Source organism: Hydra vulgaris, chromosome 01 (assembly GCF_038396675.1).
Source record: "Hydra vulgaris chromosome 01, alternate assembly HydraT2T_AEP".
In the NCBI taxonomy this organism is placed as follows: Eukaryota; Metazoa; Cnidaria; class Hydrozoa; order Anthoathecata; family Hydridae; genus Hydra; species Hydra vulgaris.
In genome coordinates, this window is record NC_088920.1 from 18981852 (window position 1) to 18999454 (window position 17603).

General features: G+C 26.0%; 1 protein-coding gene across 3 annotated transcripts in view; it reads right to left on the bottom strand.

The window, feature by feature from the left end:
- Positions 1-10530: 10530 nt before the first annotated feature.
- Positions 10531-17603, bottom strand: part of LOC100204691 (neurocalcin homolog) — a 44615-nt gene continuing 37542 nt past the window's right edge. For all 3 annotated transcript variants that reach the window (XM_065787568.1, XM_065787566.1, XM_065787567.1), the window contains exons 4-5: positions 11253-11506; positions 10531-11167 (exon numbers count right to left, since the gene is read on the bottom strand). In XM_065787568.1, the coding sequence (XP_065643640.1) occupies positions 10857-11167; positions 11253-11506 (565 nt within the window). In that variant the 3' untranslated portion in view covers positions 10531-10856. The remainder of the gene's footprint in view (positions 11168-11252; positions 11507-17603) is intronic.

The following is a 17603-nucleotide window of genomic DNA, read 5'->3' on the forward strand; positions in this document are numbered from 1 at the left end:
TCTGCTCATTTGCAAACCACATCTTCAATTGAGGTAAAAGAGGGGTTTTATTGACCTTTTTTTATTGGTCCTGTTTCAATATTCCATCCACCATTTTATTTTATTATTATTATTTTTTGGTTTACATTTGTTAATCGTTGTACAGCTTTAAATAACCAATAATAAAAATAATAATATAAACTTTCAATGATAGGAAATATAACAAATATAAGCAAGGTATCTGAAAGAAGATCGCAAAAATCTTGTCATCAGAACCTTAAATAAGCATTTACAAAAAAAAGATTAAAATAAATAAACTTTTACAAAATTGCAAAGTAAATGATCTGAGTCTGAAAAAAGATCAAGAGGATCTTCTCATCAGAATTTTATATTAGAGTAAACCAACATATAAATTAAGAAGAAGAAAGTATAAGAGCAATAAATAAAATAAGGAATAAACTTCTATAAACGTAAACATGTATTTAAATAATAAAAAAAAGTAAATCAAAATATATTTTTAACTTTTACTACAAATAATAACTCAATATACTATCCAACGAAATAATGAGGTTTTTCGGTTTTTTTTTAAGAAGGCAAAAAGTAATAGGTACTTCAAATTTAAATTCGGCAAAAAAATTTTTTCCTTAAGTGTTGCGCTCGATACGTAATACAAAATTGATTAAAGTTTGTTTGACAAAAAGGTTTATTTAAAAAGTTATTATTTCTCAAAATATATTTACTGATTGGTTTAAAAGAGAAAGGATCTTTGAAGACAGCTAGGGATAAGTTATTTATCCACATATATACAAAACATAAAATATTAAATACATTTAACTCGTATATATTCAGAATTCTCATTTCAATAATATAATGCTTCGAATGAGAGAAGCGATTTGCAAAATTGATTATACGAATGCCGCGTTCCTGACAGAAATAAAGACGTTGAAACTTACTTTTTTCTGTACTTTCCCAAGCAATATTGGCATAATTTAAATAACTATGTATGAAAGAGTAACAAAGTTGGATTACGACTTTTTTATTGTATATATAATATATATATATATATATATATATATATATATATATATATATATATATATATATATATATATATATATATATATATATATATATATATATATATATACATATATATATACATGTATATATATATATATATCTATATATATATATATATATATATATATATATATATATATATATATATATATATATATATATATATATATATATATATATATATATATATATATATATATATATATTAGACAAGTTTAAAAAAAGACATATTTTAATAATTAAGTGGCTAGATGTTTAAATGTTGTTAATTGATGAAAAAAAGTAAATCATTAAAGTTTCAAAGCATTATTTAGTAACAACTTATTTAAGTTTACTTTTCAATGGGGTCCTAAAATTAAAAAAAAAAAAGTTCCTCAAAAGTAGGTCAACCTGGTACTCAAAAGAAGCAAAATAGTATATAAATTTCAAAAATTGTTTTATAAAAAATAAATTACAAATTTTAATTTTCATTAAAAACTTGTAAAAATGTACTCTTTTTATTTCTAGTTAAAAAAAACCATAGTTTTTGTGCAATTAAATCTAAAATAATAATTGCAGTATGAAATTATCATTTTTTTTGAAATTTTTATATAATTTCGCTACTTTTAAGACCCAATATGACATACTTTTGAAAAAACTTTTTTAATAATAGGGACCTGTTAAAAAGTAAAGTTAATTGAGCTGTCCCTAAAACACATTATTTAAGTTTGCAATTTTGAACTAATTTTCCTGACCACAAACCACATCAAATCAAAGGGTAGCCCAAATAAAGTTCAAAAATTATTTTTTTTATATACAATTTTGAAATGGTCTAATATATATGTATATATATGTATAAATATATATATATATATATATATATATATATATATATATATATATATATATATATATATATATATATATATATATATATACATATATATATATATATATATATATATATATATATATATATATATATATATATATATATATATATATATACACATATAGTTGCCCACAAAGCCTTTCAAACCGTGACGTATTTTACAATATTTTTACAATATTTCGTATTTTACAATATTTTTCGGCTATGACAACGATTTAAAAAATAATAACTTTTACGTCTCCTTTAAAGCTAAGTATTGAAAGTTTGCAGGCCAGTTAAATATTTCTATAGCTAAATAAGTTACTCTTATCAATAGATAATGTTTACTTGTTTTTCTGTAACTAGAAAAATACTCAATAGCATATACTGAATTCGGTTTAAAAAATCTAAATTTGCTTTAGTATTTTAAAAAGTATTTTTCTCCTGGAGTAAAAAGTAGATGTTTTATAGAGTCTGATGGAAAGATGTTGATATCTAATTATCGTGAGTTGTGTCAAAAGTGGAGATGGAAATAAAAAATAAAAAACGTTAATTTTTAATCTAAATTTAGATTAAAAACTAATGTTTTTTATTTTCGAAATTTTATTTTAAACGAACTTTATAAAGTTCGTTAAGTTAAGTGGGTTAAATTTACTTACTAATAAAAAATATCGTTAAGTGGGTTAAATTTACTTACTAATAAAAAAAATTTATTTTGTTGTTTTTTATCATCTTGATTTTAAAAAATAATAGTTACCAAGGTAACTATTATTTTACCAAGGTAACTATTATGTTTAAAAAATTGTTCAAAAACGGTTTAAAAAATACACAACAAGAAATTGACGGTCTTTTTTTCTTGGATATCTCAAATCAATATATATAAAAAAGAAGTAATCATTACATAAAAATAAGAGTTAAAAATTAAGTTTGAGTAAAATTTGGAAATAAAAATTAAAAGATAAAATATTAAATATCTTCATGTTATTTATACTACGTTACTGCTTGTTATTAAAGACAAAAAAAAAGCAGCGCAGTAAAGGTTCCTTACTTCGACTAATTATGTATTTTTTATAATTAAGAAAAAAGTTTTAATACGCATTATTAATGTATTTGATTTAAAAAAGTAAACATCTAGAAATTAAAATAATAATATTAATATTAATAGAAACATTGGTATATCTAAAAATCAACTTTTAAAGTTTGACAATGGTGTACCAATTTTCTTTTTTACGGGTATATACTTAAATAGTTTGTTAAAATAAGTTTTTTCAAAAAAATACTCTCGGCGTAAAACACCTAGTAACCATCACACTAGCCAGTATTAGGCGGTTTGATACTAAAAACCCATATTAACCAATACTTTACAAAGTGTGTCAAAACCTTATCTAATAAAAACCTATATCTTTACTTAACGTCTATTGAAATTAAATGTGCGTTGAAATCAAACACACAATATGTTCTTGAACAAAGCTATTTCCTTTTTTTTTTTCTGGATCTTCGCAGTTTTTTGAAAAAACGCTTACTTTTTTTGTGCTAGATTGATGATTAAGTGTTGCAGATGAATTTACAATTTAAAATTTATCAAAAATATAAAAGTGGCGGTAGAATAACAATTTTTCTGTTATCAAATAAATGAATAAAAAAAAAAGAATAAAAAAGGTACATCATCCATTTTTTTCATTTTATATTTTATAATATTAAAAGAAAGTAGTTTTGAGTTACTTGATATTTATTTCTAGGATCATTTTGTTTCAAGTTTAGACTTTTAATGACTTTTAATGTTCTCTCGTAGTTTTGTCATCAATTTAAAACATTTACTTTTCGGGCCTTTTAATTGCACAGTATCAACAAAAAAATTAATAGGTTGAGTGGACTCAAAAGTAATACGTAACATTTTATAAAATTCCATGGTTTTTTCAAAGAATAAGGGTTGTATAAACCTGTCGAACTATTGATCATTGCTACTCTATAAAGCAACAAATATTATAAGTAATGAACGCACCGTGCAAATTACAACTCTATGAATTTGTTTGCACATACCATCTTCAACTCAAGAAATTATATAAGCCTGAAGCATATTATTCATCAATTGTTTGTTCACAGTAGTAGCACAGGCATCTATCCCAATTGTGGGTTGCTTGGTTGTATATTTTGCAAACAAAATTAAGTTTTGTAAAATTTGAACAAATTTTAATGAAACTATTTCTTTATTCAGTTTAAACAGACTTTAAACATGATTGAAAATTGTTAAATCTTAACTATGGTTAAAATATTTACAAAAATCTTTAATCATGATTGAAAATTGTTTCGAGTGCTTAATGCTTCTAAAAAAAGCCTATTTAAGTGATGTTTTTTAATTAAAAAAATATTCGAAGACTTCAAATAACATGACTTTTAGGATCATAATAACAATTGATAACTTGCTGGAGAGCTTCTTTTTGGTTTGCAAGACAAACAGACTAATTCAAAATAATTTCAAATGAAAAAACTTGTTAAATTTAGCTTTTAGAAATAAAAGTGATGAACCAGCAGAACAGCCAAACAAGTAAAAAATAAAATTCGCACTAAATATTTACTGAAGTTTGTTACCTAACCTAAAACAATAACGCTGTTTTAAAAGTTATCTATAATCATTGATCAATATTCGAATAAAACTCGTGTAAAACTCGGGTAAACTCGGGTAAACTCGTGTAAAACTTGTGTAAAACTCGTGTAAAACTCGTGTAAAACTCGTATTTTTATATTCTAGTTATTTGGTTTTTACTTTAAATGAAGAATTTTAACTTTAAATGAAGAATATATATTCTTAAAAAAATAAAATTTTAATAACTGAGGCAGTAAAGTATTGTATATTGTGAAATTTCTATTATTAAAGGAAGCTAATATTAATTACAAAGTCAACTTGTGCAAACAAAATTTATCAAAACTCAAAGTGCTCGCAAAAATGTTATTTAATATAAAATATTGTTACTCACTGAAAAGTTCATTTTATCTTTATAAGCTAAATGTAAAAGCAAAGAATATGTTATTAAGTTGCATTAAGATATGTGAAAAGAATGGCAAAAGGTTCATAAAGCTTTAAAAAAAGGTTATTTTACCATTAATTTCACATATCTTAATATCATTCGTTTTACATATCTTAATATCATTCTTAATGCAAAAAAACGAGCTGGCTAAAGTACTTTATGGCACAAAAGTTTTTTATAAAAGATTTTTAAATATTTAAATAAAATTATTTAAATATTTGAAAACCTTCGATTAGAAATTTTTGTGCCCTAAAGTACTTCAGCTAGCTCGTTTTATTTTGTTTTTATTTTTTGCAAAAAAAAAAAGAAAAAGAAAAAGCTTTGCTTCAAAATTCAATAAAGGAGGGTTATTATCTCGATGGGAACTTATTAATAATAATATGTTCCCATCGAGACAAAAGAAGTAAGGATAAAAAAAGATTTTATTAATGATCAAGTTACAAAATACGTTAAACAGCACGTTGCCCAGTTTCCTGAAGAGAATTATATTAACTACTGAAATAAAAACATCTACAGAAAATACCCATGTCCATTATTATCTGTTATAAATACAGAAAATACCTATGTTCATTATATAAGTAAATATATAATCTTTATGTTAAAAACCTTTTATCTCTATTACAATAATGCACATTTTTACCTTAAAAAAGTGCTCTTAATGTTTCCAAAAAGGTTCAACGTTAAGGAATGGGAATATCATTTGAATGTTAAGGAATGGGAATGTTAAGGAATGGGAATACCCAGGGAAAGACGCTTTGGCTCTGAATGTGCGAAAAAAAAAGAATATCTCATTATCTGGTCTTGTGGACAGGCAGACAAACTTTTTCATTTAATCTCCCTGAACAAGTCTTTAATTTATTAGTCTTTAACAGTTTGTTTAACATAATTAAAATCAAGTTTCTAGAAGAAAGGCATACGTACTTGGACTCAAAAAATGATTACGGTATTATTGAGAAGAATTTGCTCAAACAACACACATTTACTTGCCTAAAGAGTATAAGAATTTTATTCATTTGTGTCAGATACTTTTGCAGTTTGGAATGACTTTATTGAAGGGTCTAAGAATTTTATTCATTTGTGTCATTTTTGTCATTCATTTATTCTTTTGCTGTTTAGAGTGGCTTTACTGAAGGGTATAAGAACTTTATTTATTTGTGTGTCGTAATCATAACTTTACCTCTAAGTTAAACTTTTTTAACGTAATATTTTATATTATAAATTCATTTAGTTTACATTAATTAGTTTTTATTTTTGTTAACATTCTACTGTAGTTGTTACAAATTGTAAAGCAGATAAGAAAGATGTGCATATACACTTTTAGTAATACAATTAAAAAAATTTAATATAAAAAGAACATGTTTAATATAAAAAAAAACAACAAGTAGACATTAAAAGATATTAATGAGTAATATCTAAAACTTACTTTTACATAATACATTTTACATTATTCTTTTACATATACATATATAGGCGATTTCACAGGGCGGTGTGGGGGGAGGGGGTATTTGTAGAATCGCCTTTGATGATGCAGACTACTCTTCTTCTGATTCAACTGTTTGTTTTATAATTTTTATAATGCTCGTTTAAATATATATAAAATAAATTCTGTTACAAGAGTATACACTAGTATTACAATAAAATAACGTTAAAGCGGATAGGAACTCAAAGAAGGATAACATTACGTTATCGCATAGAGTCTCTTTCAAAAGAATAATAAATCGTAGATTTATATAATAAATAAGAAGAGTTATAAATCGTTTTAATAAATCCTAAATATACAGCCTTAAATTCGAGTATAATATAAATATAAAACTCATAACAAATATACTAAAGAGCTCGTATTAAGAAGTATATAACACGTATGATATAAAGCTCGTATTAAGAAGTATATAACACGTATAACATAAAGCCCGTATTAAGAAGTATATAACACGTATAATATAAAGCTCGGATTAAGAAGCAAATAAGTAGCAAAAATACCGGTAAAATAGTCAAACAAACAAAAAATTAATTAGTTCAAATAAAAATAATTTTTAATTATTAAAATCATTACATTTTAAAAATTTCTTTTTTTGCTTGAAACTTAAATGAACTTAAGGACTTCACCGTAAATTTAATACCCTTTTGACATTCATTCCATAATTTAGGTCCTCGATAAGATATACAATATTCTGAGAGTTTGTAACAATTCCGAGGCAATTTATAGTTAATGTTTCTATTTGATCTTAGATTATACTTATCATTTAGCGTTATTTCGAACTTATCATTAAAATTTACTGGTAAAAGATTGTTGTAGTATCTATACATAAAAATTAGATGCTGATAGATATTTATTTCAAATATATCCATCATTTTCATATCTTTCATAAGAGGTTTTGCATGTTCACGTTTAAATTTAGAGTATATTATTCGGCAAGCGTGTTTTTGTAGCTTATAAATTTTTTCAAGATTTGTTTTATGCGTACTTGCCCATGATATATTAGCATAGTTAATGAAACAGTGAATCAGTCCAAAATATATCAATTTGATACTTGAAATGTTCACGTACGGGCGGACTCGATACATTACGCCAATAGTTCTGGTGATTTTTGATTGAATATAGTTTATCTGGGGAAGCCAGGATAAACTTTCATCGACAAGAATTCCTAGGAACTTTATACTTGTTTGCTTTTTAATTAATTTATCATTTAAATAAAGTTCAGGCAACTTTAGGGGAATGTTTAATTGTTTTTTTTTATTTTATGAAGTAGAGTATAGTTTGTTTTCTCAACATTAAGTGACAGTTTGTTTGCCCTAAACCAAATATTAACTTTATGTAATTCCATATTCATATCTGAATAGAGATTTTCATATCTGAATAGAATCCATATTCATATCTGAATAGAATTTAATATTATTATTGGTAAGAAATAGATTTGTATCATCTGCAAACATTGTTGAATTTAGTTTTAATGATGCATTACAAAAGTCATTAACATAAATAAGGAATAGAAGTGGGCCAAGGATTGATCCCTGCGGAACTCCGCAAACGACATTTAATGTTCCGGATTGTTCATTATGAACATATTGCTTTCTATCTGTAAGATAGAAAGCAATATGTTCCAGGAATATGTTGTATTATTTATACCGTAATGCCTAATTTTTTCTAAGAGAATGCAATGGTCAACTGTATCGAATGCTTTAGATAGATCTATATATACTCCTAAAGTATATTTGTTAATGTTAAAACCATTAGTTATATGGTTGACTATTTCAATAATTGCATGTTCAATTGAGTAATTTTTCTAAAACCAGAATTGTTTTGGATAAAACAAACTGTTCATAGTGAAATACTCGAATACTCTATTATAAATTACGCGTTCAAACAATTTTGAGAATAGAGAAAATAATGATATATGTTTATAGTTTGTAATGTCCGAATGATCGTTGCATTTGTAAATTGGAATTATTTTAGCTATTTTAAAAGCATCAGGGAAAATACTGAACTTTAATGAAAGTTTCAGTATATGAAACAAGGGTTTGCTTAAGCAAGTTTTGTTAAAAATCACTATATTACTAGAGATTTCATCATACCCTGGTGATTTTTTTTTTAAAGAAGAGTAAGCTGTTTCAAATTCTTAATTCATTTCATATAATTTTATTTCTTAATTCATTTCATATAAACTTAATTCATTTCGTATAATATTTTGTTATTTGAGGGTTTTAGATAGATTTTAAATGATTCTGATGTTGCCAATATTTTGTTGGCAAGTTTAGGTCCAACATTTGTGAAATACTTGTTGAACTCTTTTGAGATTAGGTTTTGACAGAATATATCGGTGTTGTCAATATTAATTCTCATAGGCAGTGAAGGAGCAATATTTTTTTCTTTTCCGATGATGTTATTAATTATGGACCATGTTTTTTACTATTAAATTGGCAATTCAAAATTAGCTTACTGAAATAACTTTTTTTTGCATTTTTGATTAGTGATTGGTAAAAGTATTTATATTTTTTGTAATTTAGTTCATTTTTTGTGTTTTTATATTTTAGAAGTTTGTTATATAGCTTTTTTTTTTTTTTTTGAGCATTTTAATAGCGATTTGGTCATCCATGGGTTAGCAATGGCTTTTGCCTTAACTTTAATATCATCATATGGACAGGTTTCATTGTAGTGTTTTAATAATGTTCTTAAAAAGTTATTAAAAGTTTCGTTAGTATCATTGCATTTATATACATTACTCCATGATTCTTGTTTTAATCTACACGTTAGTTTGTTAATATTACAAAATTTAATGTTACGTTTTTTCAAATTAATAACATTTAAATGACTATCAGACTATAAACCGCGCTAAGTTACTATATGTTGAAGAAAAAATAAAATGAAATAGAAAAGCAATTTCTTTTATTAAAGCAGAAAAAGTTCCTATATAAAGAAATAGTTAGGGTGTTTAATTTGAGTGGCAATAAAACAACTAAAAGTTAAAAAGAGCTGGTACGAGATAAAAGTATTTAAAAAAGCATAAAAAAAGCAGTAGGAGACAATAAAAACTGGTTTTAATTTTTTTTATAATATTAAAAAAGTAGGAAATATAAATTCGTTACCAATTTATTTTTACTTTTAAAAGGAGGTAGGAAAATAGAAAATACTGCAAAGTTTAACAACATTCTGCCTTCTACTTAAAGAAACACTGTGGAAAGACACCAGTGAATAGGAAATCGGTTTCTAAAACTTTAAATGAGGCGGAAAAACAAGTTAACAGTATAATTAGTGCTCGTAAAAGAAATCTATCTTTAAAAAAAGAAACAACTGCGTTATTAATTTATACTTTGATAACTAAAGCGATATAAGTTTGATAAAACTGTATGGTAAAAGGTTAGCTTGTAAAGTAAGAACGATTTCGTAGGAGTTATAAGTCACTTTTGTTCTTCAAGTTTTTTTCCATGTTAAAAATATAAGAATTTAAGAGTAACGAAATAAAAACAGTTTGCTTTAAAAAAAATTTAAAATAGGTGCAAAAATAAAGGAAAAACTGAATATTTAAAAAACAGATAGCTTTTTCCAACATAAAAAGACACGACATTTAAAAAACATCAAATGAAAAAAGCCAAGCGTATAACTGAATAACTGGTAATATAGCACTGTTAGGTTAATAAAGAATCTACTTGAATATGGTTTTTTGCAGCTGTGACAAACTTTGTTTGTTCTTTTTTTTTTCACTTAAATTTTTTATTTAAAAAAAATCAACGCTAGTAAGCTGCAAGTTTAGTAAAATTTCTAACAAAAAAAAATAAAGTAAGAACTTAACTATTAAACGTTTTCTGAACGTTTTTGTTAGGTTTAAACCTAATAAAAACGCAGTGCCCACTGGGAATAACTAACTTGTAACTAATATAGACTTCTTAATAAGTAAAGTCTTTTTGTAATAAAACTTCTTTTGAGTCAAAGAGCAAATCCTTAATCAAAAATGCATTTACCCTTAATAATCTTCTTGCTGTATTATTCCTATAGTTTCCACCGTTTCCATTCCCCTCATCTTTATAACCATTTTATTTTTATAAATTTATCTTTAAAGGTCATCGCTGGGAGTGCCTGAGGTTTATAGGAAACAGAACTTAGCAAAAACATTTAGTAAATCATGAATAATAAATAAGAAGCAATGAAGCGCAAACTTTAAATTTTATTGAGTTTATCTTAAACATAAGATCTTTCAAAACAGCGGTATCATCAGAGAACAGCGGTAACATCAATGGATCTAGTAATATTTTTCTCATTTGTGCCAATTAAATTCCGACAATAACTTTGATAAAACCCAATACATGAGCCATATATACATTTTATGACGGATTTAACCATTTTTTAAAAACCATTTTTTAAAACCTCTTCAAAAGTTTAAAAAATCAAATTTTCTTTGTTTTTTTTTTGATAGTAATAAAAAGGATTAATCGTTTGATTGTAAAATTCTTACAAATGTCAGATCGTTTTGTGCTCCTTCGACAAACTCTTGTAGAGATAGTTTGTTGTCGTGATTTTTATCAAATTTTGAAAATAAAGATAAAATTCTTTCGTCGCTAGCATTTTTATCGTTAATATTCCCAATCATTTTTTTAATAGACTTAACAATCGCTAACACTTCATTTGAAGTTATTGAACCGTTGCCATCAACGTCGTATACCATAAATGCCCAGCGTAACTTTTCTTCCATTGTGCCTCTTGTAGTAATCGATAAAGAGCACATAAACTCACGAAAATCTGCGCAATAATAATTTTAAAAATAATACATACAAGTTTTAAATAAAAAATAAATACAACAAAACGGTATAGAAACAGAGCATACCTATTGTGCCATCGTGGTTAGTATCAAATGTTCTAAATAAATGCTCCGCAAATTTCTTAGCCTCTGTTGTTCCGTAAAACTTGCTGTATATGTCCGTAAACTGCTGTAATGACAATCTTCCTTCTGGACAGTCTCGTTTAAAACCGATGTGCCAATCTTTAAGTTCTTGTTCTGTAAAATGTGTGAGATTAAGAAGATCAGTAATTTCTTTCGGAGGCAATTTACTAGATGTTTTACCCATCTGGCTGCCACGTCTAAAAATTAAATTGAAAAAAAAAATTTTTCGGTTACAAGTGCAATTCATATAAACCATTTATTTTTTATTACTTTAAAGTTAACTAAGCAACTAGACCCTGTGATCCCCCAAGTTGGTTTTAAAAACAATATCAAACAATTAAATAATCAATCCCCGTACTGATTTTTATTTCTAATAAATTGGCTAAACATTTAAAATGAAGTTATATAAGACGTATATAAAATATATTATACAAATACATTCGTCAAAAATAAAGATCACCCTCTAGGCTTTTTATAGTGTAGTTTATTTTATTAAAGAGTGTATTGTATTGTTTTCAAAAAAATTTAATGCGTTAAAAACACATGTCACTGTGGTAAAATATCTCTAGATTTCTTTTATTATAGTTTATTATATTAATAGTTTCGCAAATTTAAAACAGACGATTAAATTTAAAACCTCGCTTTAAAGTAATAAATATAGCAAAATATTTTATATTAAATATAATGAACCATCTTATAATAAATATAAAATGTACCTTCTTTATTTATTACTTTCTTAAGTTATAAAATCAAAATTTTTGAAGTAAGCTAATATATCTACAGAAATAAAACATATTTGAAGAAACGATAGTTTATTATTGTGTTCTATTAAAAAAAATCTGTCATTAAAATTGTTTTGGTCTTTGTTACTCAAAACATTCTCTAATGTTTTTTAAAGGCAATTTTAAACTCGTTTTACTTAATAACAGCAATTCCCTTAAGGTTGCTTTTTAAAAGTAAAACGATAAAATATTTATTTCAAAGAAGATTATTAAAGAAATAAAAATTTTCATGGAATTTTAAATGACGCGCTACAAGATTACATCTTAGGAAAAAAATCTGTTGGTTCCTGTGTGAACACAACAAAAGAATTCTAAAAGATTTAGGAAAAAAAGAAATTTAAAGAAACGTATTTCTCAATTCTTTTAAACTAAAATAATGTAGATATAACCATATTATACGCAAGTTGAAGATTTTATCGTTTTTCAAACATCGATTATTTATATGCTGATATTACGAAGTATACGAAAAAAATATACGAAAATATTCGAAAAAAATATAATATACAAAATATATTACGCACAAAGAGTAGAAAATTTTGAATTTGAAACTTTCATTAAGAACAATTTAAATACGAATTAAAATATGATGGAAAGAAAATATTTATTATTCAAACTTTTTCTTAAAATATAAAAATAGTTTAAATATGCGATATAAACACGTTAAGCAAATTTCATCCTTGAAAATTTCACCCTTGAAAGCTCGCAAAAGGCTGGAGCAAGGATTTGACCCGCAATATTTTATAGAGAACTTTTAAGTGCTAAGTAAAAATCTGACAGCGTCTGTGCTAAGTAAAAACATTAAATTTATTTAACATAATGGAAAAAAAATTCTTCAAATCTTATTAAAACTGTTTACCAAATATTCTTTAAATTAAATAATAATCTAATTAAATAAAATCCATTAACTCCAATTTTAGAAAAAATCTGTTTTTATTCCTTTCGTCTTTGCAATACTATTTTTCATTGACGTAAATCTGTTTTCATTTTTTAATGGAAGCATTTTTTAGTGGAGATTTTCAGGTGTAAATTAAAAACCAGACATTTCATTTGTTCAAAATTATGTCTAAAAATGCTTTAAAACATGGTTACATTATGGGCTACATTACGCCGAAATGAGAATAAGATATAGGTACTATTATATTTTAATCACTTTAATTTTTTTAAATGTAGTTTCAATGACACCTTTTTAGACAAATTTACTTTATTCGTAAATACTGCTCGCACAAATCCAAACCTAAAGTTAATGTATGAAATGAAGCTCCCCCAGATGATTATTTCAGAAATGCATCATTAGTGATGTTTTTTGGATAGATAAATCTGCTTATATTAATACATACCCATTAGATATAATATGGCAACTATGTTAATTATATTAGTTTTCAATACTTTTGTTTTTAGCAGCTATACGGATGCAATATTTTATTCTTTAAGTTTGGCATCATTTTGGTGTTGATCTTTTTTAAACAAGGCAGTTCTTTATATTTGCAATAGATTAATAGATTCAATAGAAGTAAATATTAATATTTCATTAAAACTTCTTTTAAATTTTTGATTTATTTTTTTATTTACCGTAGAGCATAATAGTATGTATTAGAAACACATTAGTTTTTTTTATATTAACTTCCTTTTCAAACTAATAGAATGTCTTTTATAATATGTCTACTAGAAAACTATGATCGAACTCTATTCTTTTATGTAAATAAGATTTAACTTAATAGAAAAGATAATTACACATCTCTTTTTGTCCGAATCCAAATTTAAAGAAAGCAGTTTAAAATATCTGTTAATTTTTTTAACGATCTCTTTTTTTCAGAGATTTCACAAAGCTGAAAGACAAAAAAGGAGGGGGGGGGGGGGAATGCTTACGGATTATTCAAACTTTTCAAAGACAAGAAAAGTTACAGTTTTTTTTCATTCCGTTATTGAAATTTAGATAACAGAAATGAAAAAAATTCTGCAAGTTTTAATTTCAAAAAAAAGGTTATATAAATAAAAACGCAAAATTTCGAAACTGAAAGTTAAACTTTGTTCCGTTGTGATTGCGTCACAACAATGTGCGTTTATACTTAATGTGTTTCTAAAATATTTTTAACACCTGTTAAAAAAACAAACAATTATTTTGTTCTGTATGATTTTAAGATAAAAAAATACGAAACTAGGTTTCGTAGACAGCATCATCGCACATTGACAGCACATCGACTGTGTTCTTTAAGAAATAATTTCAACTTTTCAATTCTATACTGTTTGAAGTGGAACTTTTACCTTCTTATTTTTTTGTATAATAACATATTATAATAATTAATGGAAGGACTTCTAGAAGGTCATATAGATCTTATCATGAACCCCTGTACTGTAATTTATAGTTTTCAGCAATAATTAATATATTTACAAACTTTGTAGGGATATACATTTCACTTTAGTACACAAGCAAGTTTAAGGTACAATTAAATAAATTAAATATATGTTTTTTATTAAAAAAAAACAACCTTTCTTTTAACTGCTGTTTAAAGGAACTACAAATCATATTAATAGAAAAACCGATATTAGATATAACTTTTTTATTCCGTACCAAATAAGATAAGAAACAAAAAATTGATCCTATTTATTTTGGCAAAATGGCACGTTAAGATTCTCTAAGAAGTCTCGGTTCGAAAATCATATTTATTACCAGATTTAAATGTACAAAGATATTGGAATACACAAGTAAATAGATATTCTTTATATTTAAACATAAAGCATAAAATGTTATATACGTTTAGTTTAAACGTATGAAAGAAATGGAAGAATATTTACCAACAAAACTGTTTAGTTGGTAAATATTCAGAGCTTTCATTTCTTTAAGCAATGCCTTATAGTAGGTAAAACGTTTTTTTAAAACTTATTGCGCGAGCTGCTTGTTTCTGATGATGAAAAAGGGATTTAAGTTTTGTTTTACGAGTGCTACCCCATACAGTATTTGTATTATAGACTTGGAAATGAAAGCAAAGGAATAAAATAATTGTGCTAACTGTTGTTTGTTTTATGTTTCTAGCTTTATTTATAATATCAAAAGACTTAATTGAAATATAACCAATATTATTTCTCCAAGGTTTTCATCGATACTGACAAACAACTTTACAATTTTTTCTTTTTTAATGATTATATTGTTATTAGAAAGTTCAGGCGTCTTTGTTTTTTTGAGCTTGGATGCTTTTCCATATACTTATTCCAGTTAATTTATCAATGTCTAGATAACTTATTTAATTTAAACCAATCAAACATTTTTTTAAGCCCGTTTTTCATGTTATTTATTTGAACCAATCAGAAACATTTTTATGCTCGTTTGTCGTGTTATTGAAAAGTATATTTATATTTTCATGAGATAAAAAAAAGCAATTCATAGTAAATAAGTATAACGAGTACCGACTCGGTAATACATTATTATCTCTATAATAATAGAGAAAAACGGAAGAATTGAAATAGAGCTATAGTTAGGGTCGCCGAGAGGGAGGTGTGGCAAAAGGGACAGTTTGTTCCGGGCGGCAGGTATCCACAGAGCGCCAAATCAAAAAAAGGTACCTAAAAGAAAAGGTCCTTCATCTATAATATAGGGAAATTTTGATAAATAAGGATGCCAATTGATAAATAAGGATGCCAATGGGTTGCTGTCCCAGGCGGCGTGACGGCTTTCGGCGGCCCATGCCTATTGTTATAGCCCTATTTCAATTTATAGGAGGTATCTTTGCTACTTTTACAGGGTTTGGAAAAGATCGATGGGTGCATCAATTATTTTATTAAGAATGTCTTCATCGTTTATGTATAGAATATTATTAGACTTTTACAGATATGACAAAAGCGTTCCATATAGGAATAAATTAAAGATTCATAAAGGTAGAGAATGGAATTGGATGTAAAGAAACGGGTAGCAAGATAAAGAAAGGCAGATGCTAACTTTGCGATTGATTTTAAACAATGTTTCCATTAGTAGTAAATGATATTTCGAAAACATGTAAAAATGTTGTCTTTTATCAATAAAGAAATATCAGTAATTATAAATGTTACTTAGTAACTATAATTGTTTGCAGTAGACAACTGAACTTTGCATTATGAATAGTATTTGCCTTCAAAGACAACTTTAATACTGTGGTTAGAAAGAACTGGTTTAACAATCTCAAAAGCTTTTTTAGATACACCATATGAAACAAGCTTATGGAGAAGAGCAGCCATGCCAAACTTTATAAAAAGATTTTGATATGTCAAAAGCAATCCGTGTTGTCTGTCAGAATGTAAGTTGTTAAACAAGAAATGAGATATTAGAAGTTAGTTAGTTAAAGACTAATTAAAGTGATGCACCGATGGCAAAGGCCGATTGTGGCTAATAATAGAATTTAATATCTTTATATAAGGGTATTATAACAGTATTAAGAATGTAAAATACATTTATAACATGTACCTATACATCAGCAGTAACCCAGCCCACTAACCTCTTCCATTGGTAACCAGCAACCTACTAATCAGCGTTAACTGATGCATTGCCATTGACTATTAAGCCAAATCAAACTAGTGCATAGGTGCACCTTATATATGAAAACTGCGTACCTAATATTAATTTATATACATACATTAAACCCTATCATTAGCCTCAATTGGGCTTTGTCATTGGTACATCACTATTAAAGACTCAAAAACATTAATAATGAAAGAAAGAAGACTGATTGATCGATAGTTAGATAGATCAGAGTGATTTCAACAGCCTTTAAAAATTGAAACCACAAATTTTTATAAAGACAATGACAGGAATGAGCTCTTCAACTTGGCCACAAGCAGTAGAAGAATTTAAAAGAAAAATAACTTTAGTAATCTATAACAAAAATATTGGAAGACGGATAAACAGAAATAGAACTTAGTTAATTTGATCAGAAATAACATTGAAAAGAGTGCAGTCATGAGAAGAAGGAGAATTATCAAAAAACAAGAAGTAAAGCAATTGAGTAAAGAGGTATTAAATGGAAGCACATACAAGAATGATCAGAGGATTTTAACCTAATTTTAGTACAAGTTAATACAAATAGATACAAATTGATCCGCAAGACCAACTGAGTGACAATTGAAGTCTTCGAGAATGAAATAATAACAGAGACAAGAACTTGTCTCAATCATAGATAGAAGAACTTGACTCAATCATAGATAGAAGAACTTGGCTTAACCATAAAGAGAATAACTTGACTCTATCTTGTCACAACCCGACAAGAAAGATATATGTAGCCCTCATGTGGCCATAGTGCTTACAAGTGGAATAAAAGTGTGCAACTGTATTCCAGTTGATGATTGAAATATATGCCAATGATCAGTGTAGCCCTTATGTGGAACACATAATGCATCCACATAATTATTCCTATTAGTGTGGTATAATCCTTAAATAAATACGTGCTAAATTAGATGTGGCTATCATATAGACCATACATATAAAACACACAATCTTATCTCGTTTTGAGTTTTAAATTTTAACCAATTGTAAACTACGATTCCATTG